The sequence below is a fragment of the Ornithorhynchus anatinus genome, chromosome 4, assembly GCF_004115215.2.
Source record: "Ornithorhynchus anatinus isolate Pmale09 chromosome 4, mOrnAna1.pri.v4, whole genome shotgun sequence".
Taxonomy (NCBI): Eukaryota; Metazoa; Chordata; class Mammalia; order Monotremata; family Ornithorhynchidae; genus Ornithorhynchus; species Ornithorhynchus anatinus.
This window is the reverse complement of record NC_041731.1, coordinates 99,176,805-99,186,045: the sequence shown is the minus strand read 5'-3', so window position 1 is coordinate 99,186,045 and position 9,241 is coordinate 99,176,805. Positions and strand designations below refer to the sequence as shown.

The window sequence follows — 9,241 nt, the reverse complement described above, 5'->3', positions numbered from 1 at the left end:
CACGCTGCTTCTCTTATGCTTCTACTATGTGCAGAGCACTGGACTAAGCGCTTGGAATGGACAATTTGGAAACAGAGACCATCCCTGTCCCACAACGGGCTCACAGTCTAAACGGGGGAGACAGACAACAAAACAAGTAGTCTGGTGTACTTTCCCAAGCGCTTAGTACAGTGGCCCGCACCCAGTAAGTGCTCAGTCAGTACGACTGACCGCCTGAATGAATGATTGAATTTAATACATTTGATTGAATGAATGATTGGACTGAGGCTGACTGAGCCCCTCCCTTTCTCTCCACTCCTCCTCCCCTCCCCATTCCCCCTTCTCCCTCCCTCCGCTCTTCCCCCGTGCCCTCCCCACAGCACTTGTGTATATTTGTATATATTATTTACTACTCTATTTTATTAATGATGTGTATATAGCTATGATTCTATTCATCGTGATGGTATTGATGCCTGACTACTTGCTTTGTTTTGTTGTCTGTGTCCCTCGTTTAGACCGGAGCCCGTCGTTGGGCAGGGATTGTCTCTCTCTGTTGCCCAATTGTCCATTCCAAGCGCTTAGTCCAGTGCTCTGCACATAGTAAGCGCTCAGTAAATACGATGGAAGAAGCAATGTGGCTCAGTGGAAAGAGCCCGGGCTTAGCACTCAATAAATACTATTGAATGGATTCATTCATTCAATAGTATTTATTGAGCGCTTACTATGTGCAGAGCACTGGACTGAGAACTTGGGATGTACAATTCAGCCACAGATAGAGACAATCCCTGCCCGTTGACGGGCTCCCAGTCTAAATGGGGGAGACAGAAGGCAGAGCAAAACAGAACAAAATCAAAACAAGACAACATTACCAAGATAAATAGAATCAAGGGGATGTGCACCTCATTAGCAAAACAAATAGGGCAATAAATAATATATACAAATGAGCACAGTGCTGAGGGGAAGGGGGAAGAGCAGAGGGTGGGGGAAGGGGAGGAGGAGCAGAGGGAAAGGGAGGGCTCAGTGTGGGAAGGCCTCCTGGAGGAGGTGAGCTCTCAGTAGGGCTTCGAAGAGGGAAAGAGAGTTAGTTTGGCGGAGGTGAGGAGGGAGGACGTTCCAGGACAGTGGGACGACGTGGCCCAGGGGTCATGGGTTCTCATCCCGGCTCCACCACCTCTCAGCTGGGTGACTTTGGGCAAGTCACTTGACTTCTCTGTGCCTCAGTGACCTCATCTGTAAAATGGCGATGAAGTCTGTGAGCCTCACGTGGGACAGCCCGATCACCCTCTATCTACTCCAGCGCTTAGAACAGTGCTCGGCACATAGTAGGCGCTTAACAAATACCGACATTATTGTTATTATCATTATTGAACGAATGACTGAACGACCTCCTCCCACAGCACTTGTGCGTATGTGTCTATATTTTTTATTACTCTATTTCTTTTGTTAATGATGTGTCTATATCTATGATTCTATTTGTCTTGACGTTAGTAATGCCAGACTACTTTTCATTCATTCATTCAGTAGTATTTATTGAGCGTTTACTATGTGCAGAGCACCGTACTAAGCGCTTGGAATATACAATTCGGCCACAGATAGAGACAATCCCTGCCCAGTGAGGGGCTTACGGTCTAATCGGGGGAGACAGACGGACAAAAACAAGACAACATGATCCCACTGTAGAGAAGCAGCGTGGCTTAATGGAAAGAGCCCGGGCTTGGGAGTCAGAGGTCATGGGTTCTAATCCTGACTCTGCCAGTTGTCTGCTGTGTGACCTTGGGCAAGTCACTTAATTTCTCTGTGCCTCAGTTCCCTCCTCTGCCAAATGAGGATTAAAAGTGTGGGCTCCACGTAGGACAACCTGATTACCCTCTATAAGCCCTTAACAAAACACCATCATAAACCAATTATTATTTTGTTCTGTTTTGTTTTGTTGTCTGCCTCCCCCGTTTTTCCCTCCTCCTCTTCCCGGGATGGGAAGGGGGAAGTGCCGAGGGTTGGAGGGGGGGAATGGGAAGGGAAGGGAAGGAAGGGCAGAGGGAAAGGGAGGGCTCAGCCTCAGTTCAATCATTCATTCAATCGAATTTATTAAATTCAATCATTCATTCATTCGGTCAGTCCCATCGATGGAGCGCTTACTGGGTGCGGGCCACTGTGGTAAACGCTTGGGAAAATACACCAGACTACTTGTTTTGTTTTGCTGTGTGTCTCTCCCTTTTAGACCGTGAGCCCGATGTGGGGCAGGGATGGTCTCTAGCTGTTGCTGAATTGTCCATTCCAAGCGCTTACTACAGCGCTCTGCACAGCGAAGCAGCGTAGTTCAGTGGAATGAGCCCGGGCTTGGGAGTCAGAGGTTGTGAGTTCTAATCCCCGCTCTGTCGCTTGCCAGCTATGTGACTTTGGGCAAGTCACTTCACTTCTCTGGGCCTCAGTTCCCTCATCTGTAAAATGGGCGTGAAGACTGTGAGACCCTCGTGGGACAATCTAATCACTTTGTATGCCCCCCCCCCCCCAGCGCTTAGAACACTGCTTTGCACAGAGTACGCACTTAACAAACACCATTATGATTATTATTATTATTGTTTTGCTGCCTGTCTCCCCCTTCTAGACTGTGAGCCCGTTGTGGAGCAGGGATGGTCTCTATCTGTTGTCCAGTTGCCCATTCCAAGTGCTTAGTACAGTGCTGTGTGCAGAGCAGGCGGGATGAATGAATCAATTCATTCGCATTGATGGAGCACTAACTGGGTGCGGGCCACTGTGTTAAGCGCTTGGAAAGTACACCGGACTACTGATGGGATGGATGGATGGATGGATGGATGGATGGATGGATGGATGGATGGATGGATGGATGGATGGATGGATGGATGAATGAAAGGATGAATGAAAGGATGAATGAAAGGATGGATGAATGGATGGATGGATGGATGGATGGATGGATGGATGGATGGATGGATGGATGGATGGATGGATGGATGGATGGATGAATGAAAGGATGAATGAATGGATGGATGGATGGATGGATGAATGAAAGGATGAATGAAAGGATGAATGAATGGATGGATGAATGAATGAAAGGATGAATGAATGGATGGATGGATGGATGGATGGATGAATGAAAGGATGAATGAATGGATGGATGGGTGAATGAAAGGATGGATGGATGGATGGATGGATGGATGGATGGATGGATGGATGGATGGATGGATGGATGGATGAAAGGATGAAAGAAAGAATGAATGGATGAATGAAAGGATGGATGGATGGATGGATGGATGGATGGATGGATGGATGGATGGATGAATGAAAGGATGAAAGAAAGAATGAATGGATGAATGAAAGGATGGATGGATGGATGAATGAAAGGATGGATGGATGGATGAATGAATTGTCTGTCTGTCTCCCCCGATTAGACTGTAAGCCCGTCAAAGGGCAGGGACTGTCTCTCTCTGTTACCGATTTGTACATTCCAAGCGCTTAGCCCAGTGCTCTATAAATACTATTGAAAGAATGGATGGATGAATGAATGGGTGAAAGGATTAATGAATGGATGAATGGATGGCTGAAAAGATGGATGAATGAATGGATGAGTGGATGAAAGGATGGATGGATGACTGAATGGATGGATGGATGAAAGGATGCATGAATGAATGAACGGATGGCTGAATGGATGGATGAATAGCTGGATGGATGAACGAACGGAGGAAGGAAGGAAGGAAGGAGTGAGCGCCGCGCGGCAGGCGCCGTCTTTGTGCGTCGCGCGGCGGCGGCGCTGGCGGGGGGGGGGGGGGGGTCACGTGGAGGGGGCGGGTCACGTGGCGGGGGCGGGTCACGTGGCGGGGGCGGGGGGCCGTGGCGGTCACGTGGCGGGGGCGCCGTCGAGCGGGCCGCTTTTACGACGCGGCGGCGGGGGTGGGGGCGGGGGGGGCTGCGGCCCATGGTGCGACGGGCGGAGCGGGCGGCGCGGCCGCCTCAGTCTCCTGGGCCTCCCGGGCCTCCCGGGCCTCCCGGGCCTCCTCGGCCTCCTGGGCCTCCTCGGCCTCCCCCGCCTCCCCCGCGCAGCGTGGCCGCCCGGCCGGGAAGGGGGAGGCGGCCGCCGCCCTCCGCCCCCATGAGGCGCCGCCGCGGGGCCTCCCGCCTCTCCTAGCCGCGCCCCGCCCCCCGCCCCCCGCCCCGCCGAGGCGGCCAGTACACTCCCCCCTGCCCCCCGCGCCATGGCGTCCAACGCGGAGCTGGGAGACGGCCTCCTCACCGAGCTGCAGGTCAGAGCCGCGACCCCCGACACGCGCTGCCTTTTCTCTCCCGCCTCCTGGCCTCCCTCCGTTCACTCATTCGGTCGTCGCTCTGGAGCAGCCTACCCTGTGCAGAGCGCTGGGCTCAGCGCTTGGCTCCCCCCATTCATTCATTCATTCACTCACTCATTCATTCATTCAGTCGTCGTTCTGGAGCGCCTACCCTGTGCAGAGCGCTGGGCTCAGCTTAGTTCACCCCCCCCCCACCCCACCTTCTCTCTCTCCATCCACTCATTCATTCATTCATTCAGTTGTAGTTCTGGAGCGCCCACTCTGTGCAGAGCGCTGGGCTCAGCGCTTCCCCCCCATTCATTCATTCATTCATTCAGTCGTCGTTCTGGAGCGCCCACTCTATGCAGAGCACTGGGCTCAGCGCTTGGATCCCCCCCCCCCAATCTCTCCCTCCATCCACTCATTCATTCATTAATTCGTTCATTCAGTTGTAGTTCTGGAGCGCCCACTCTGTGCAGAGCGCTGGGCTCAGCGCTTGCCCCCCCCCATTCATTCATTCACTCATTCATTCATTCAGTCGTAGTTCTGGAGCGCCCACTCTGTGCAGAGCACTGGGCTCAGCGCTTGGATCACCCCCCCCCCCCCCCCCCAATCTCTCCCTCCCTCCCTCCATCCACTCATTCATTCATTCATTTATTCAGTTGTAGTTCTGGAGCGCCCACTCTGTGCAGAGCGCTGGGCTCAGCACTTGCCCCCCCCATTCATTCATTCACTCATTCAGTCGTAGTTCTGGAGCGCCTACCCTGTGCAGAGCGCTGAGCTCAGCTTGGATCACCCCCCCCTTCTCTCCCTCCATCCACTCATTCATTCATTCATTCAGTTGTAATTCTGGAGCACCCACTCTGTGCAGAGCAATGGGATCAGCGCTTAGATCCCCCCCCCCCCCATTCACTCATTCATTCATTCAGTTGTAGTTCTGGAGCGCCCACTCTGTGCAGAGCGCTGGGCTCAGCACTTGGAATCTCCCTCCATTCAGTCATTCTTTCATCCCATCGTATTTATGGAGCGCCTACTCTGTGCAGAGCATTGTACTAAGCGCTTGGCATCCCCCCCCCCCCCCCGCCCCTTCCCTCCCTCCATTCAGTCATTCTTTCCTTCGGTCGTATTTCTGGAGCGCCTACTCTGTGCAGAGCATTGTAGTAAGCGCTTGGAATCCCCCACCCTCCTTCCCTCCATTCAGTCATTCATTCATTCATTCATTCAGTCGTATTTATTCAGTGCTTGCTCTGTGCAGAGCATTGTTCTAAGCACTTGGAATCCCCGCTCCCATCCCCTCCTCAGGACGGACTCCATGGCCCCCGCCCATTCAGTCACCACTCATCCCATCGTATTTATTGAGTGCTTACTCTGTGCAGAGCACTGGGCTCAGCGCTTGGAATCCCCCTAATCCCTCTTTAGGAAGGACTCCATCTGCTCCTGCCCTCCCTCCCTCCCTCCCTCCCTCCATTCAGTCATTTAGTCATTCATTCATTCATTCATTCCATCGTATTTATTGAGTGCTTACTCTGTGCAGAGCACTGGGCTCAGTGCTTGGAATCCCCCTAATCCCTCCTTAGGAAGGACTCCATCCGCTCCTGCCTTCCTTCCCTCCCTCCCTCCCTCCCTCCCTCCCTCCCTCCCGTCATTTAGTCATTCATTCATTCATTCATCCCATTGTATTGAGTGCTTACTCTGTGCAGAGCGCTGGGCTCTGCGCCTGAAATCCCCCTAATCCCTCCTTAGGAAAGACTCCATCCACTCCTGCCTTCCCTCCCTCCCTCCCTCCCTCCCTCCCTCCCTCCCTCCCTCCCTCCCTCCCGTCATTTAGTCATTCATTCATTCATTCATCCCATTGTATTGAGTGCTTACTCTGTGCAGAGCGCTGGGCTCTGCGCCTGGAATCCCCCTAATCTCTCCTTAGGAAAGACTCCATCCACTCCTGCCTTCCCTCCCTCCCTCCCTCCCTCCCTCCCTCCCTCCCTCCCTCCCTCCCGTCATTTAGTCATTCATTCATTCATTCCATCGTATTTATTGAGTGCTTACTATGTGCACAGCGCTGGACGAAACGCTTGGGATTCCCCCCCCCCCCCCCCCAACCCATCCTCAGGACGGATTCCATCAGCCTCGGCCCGCCCTCCCTCTCTCCATTGTCATTCATTCCATCGTACTGAGCGCTTACTCTGTGCAGAGCACTGTGCTAAGCGTTTGGAATGGACAATCAGGCAACAGATAGAGGCAGTCCCTGCCCCACAACGGGCTCACAGTCATTGAGCGCTTACTCTGTGCAGAGCACTGTACTAAGCGCTTGGAATGGCCAATCAGGCAACAGATACAGACAATCCTCGCCCCACAACGGGCTCACAGTCTAAACGGGGGAGGCAGACAACAAAACAATGCAGAACAAGTCAGTCATTTTTATTGCGCTCTTACTCAAATGCCATTGAGTGAATTTAGTCGTATTTATTGAGCGCTTACTGCGTGCAGGGTGCTGGACTGAGCGCTCGGAAAAGTACGCCGTAAACAGCTTCGAACAGTGCGTGGCACATAGTAAGCGCTCAACAAAGCCCGTCATTATCGTTCGGTGCCCGCAGCGGGCTCACGTTCTAGAGGCGGGGGAGGTAGGCATCGGTATCAATAAATAGAATTATAGGTTTATCCGGTCGCATTTATTGAGCGCCTACTGTGTGCAGAGCGCTGGACTGAGCGCTTGGAAAGTACATTTCAGCACTAAAGAGAGACGATGCCTGCCCACAACGGGCTCACGGTCTAGTAAACAGGCATCGATAGCGATACATAGTATTATAGATATATTCATTCATTCAGGCAGTCTTTTTTAATGAGCGCTTACTGTCTGCAGAGCACTGTACTGAGCGCTTGGAAAGTACAGTTCAGCAGTAGAGACGATCCCTGCCCACAACGGGCTCACAGTCTAGGGCGTTGGATGGGGGTGGGGGCAGAGATCAAGACAAGTAAATAGGCATCGGTATCAATAAATAGAATTACAGCTATAGTCGTGCATTCATTCAGTCGTTTTTATTGAGCGCTTACTCTGTGCAGAGCGCTGGACTGAGCGCCTGGAAAGTACAGTTCAGCGATAAAGAGGGACGATGCCTGCCCACGACGGGCTCAGGGGCTAGAGGGGGGAGACAGACATTAAAACAAGTAAACGGGCATCGAAATCCATAAATAGAATTATAGCTATAGTCATTCATTCACTCAGTCATGTGTACTGAGCGCTTAGTGGGTGCAGAGCGCTGGACTGAGCGCTTGGGAAAGAACAACACGGAAGTAAAGAGAGACCATCCCTGCCCACGCCGGGCTCACGGTCCAGAAGGGGGGAACAGACATCAAAACAAGTAAACAGGTCTCGATATCAATAAATAGAATTATAGATGTATTCCTTCGTTCGGTCATTTATTGAGCACTTACTGTGTGCAGAGCCCTGTACTGAACGCTTGGAAAGTACAATACAGCAATAAAGAGTGATATTCCCTGCCCACAGCGGGCTTACAGTCTAACGGGCGGGGGGGGGGGAGGCAGACATCAAAACAAGAAAACAGGCAACAGTGTCAATAAATAGAATTATATTCGTTCAGCCGTATTTAGTGCCTACTGCGTGCAGAGCGCTGGACTGAACACTTGGAAAGTGCAATTCATCAGTGAAGAGAGACCATCCTTGGCCAAAATGGACTCACATTCTAGAAGGGGGGAGTCAAACATCAAAACAAGTAAACAGGCATCAATATTAATAAATAGAATTGAATAGATAATAATTGATAATAATAAAAATTAATAATAGAATTGTAGATATATAGGGAGGCCGGCTCCCTTGCCGACCAGCTTCCCGTCCAGTCCTGTCCATTATTCATTCAGGAGTGTTTATTGACCGCCTGCTGGGTGCGGAGCACTGCGGGAAAGTACAGTAGTGGCTCAGCGGAAGGAGCCCGGACTTGGGAGTCAGAGGTCGTGGGTTCTAATCCCGCCTCCGCCGCTTGTCAGCTGTGTGGCTTTGGGCAAGTCGCTTCACTTCGCTGGGCCTCAGTTCCCTCGTCTGTAAAGCGGGGCTGAAGACTGTGAGCCCCACGTGGGACAACCACATTACCTTGTATCTACCCAGCGCTTAAAACAGTGCTTGGCACAGAGTAAGCGCTTAACGAATACCAAAGTTATTAAATTATTAAGATTACAGTACAGCAATAAAAAGTTATTTTTTTGATGTCACTTGGGAAAGTACAATGCGGCAGTAAAGAGGTACTTGTATTGATGTCTGTCTCTTCCCTCTCAAACTGAGCTCGTTGTGGGCAGGGGTTGTTTCTCTCTATTGTACTCTCCCAAGCACTTAGTACAGTGCTCTGCCCATAGTAAGCGCGTGGCTCAATGGAAAGAGCATGGGCTTTGGAGTCAGAGATCATGGGTTCGAATCCCGGCTCTGCCACTTGTCAGCTGTGTGACTTTGGGCAAGTCACTTAACTTCTCGGTGCCTCAGTTACCTCATCTGTAAGACTGTGAGCCCCACGGGGGCAACCCGATGACCCTGTATCTCCCCCAGCGCTTAGAACGGTGCTCTGCACATAGGAAGCGCTTAACAAATACCAACATTATTATTATTAAATACAGTCGAATGAGTGAGTGACAGTCCCTGCCCTCAAAGGAGCTCACAATCTGGGCGGGGAGACAGCTGTGCAAAGAAGCATTCATTGATTCAGCCGTTTTTATTGAGCACTTACTGTGTGCAGAGCACTGGACTGAGCGCTTGGGGAAGTACCGTATGGCAATCCCTGCCCTCACCTTGCTCACAGTCTAGTGGGGACATCAGTACAAATCAGTAAAATGACAGATCTGCACATTAAATGCTGTGGGGCTGCGGCGGGTGGGGGGGAAGAGCAAAGGGAGCAAGTCGGGACGGTGCAGAAGGGAGCGGGAGAGGAGGAAAAGCGGGGCTTAGTCTGGGAAGGCCTCTTGGAGGAGGCGGGCCTTCAGGAAGG

At 51.7% G+C, this 9,241-nt stretch overlaps 1 protein-coding gene across 3 annotated transcripts in view; it reads left to right on the top strand.

The window, feature by feature from the left end:
- Positions 1-4,150: 4,150 nt before the first annotated feature.
- Positions 4,151-9,241, top strand: part of PKN2 (protein kinase N2) — a 134,154-nt gene continuing 129,063 nt past the window's right edge. For all 3 annotated transcript variants that reach the window (XM_029062700.1, XM_029062701.1, XM_029062699.1), the window contains exon 1: positions 4,151-4,235. In XM_029062700.1, coding sequence (XP_028918533.1) covers positions 4,188-4,235 — 48 coding nt within the window. In that variant the 5' untranslated portion in view covers positions 4,151-4,187. The remainder of the gene's footprint in view (positions 4,236-9,241) is intronic.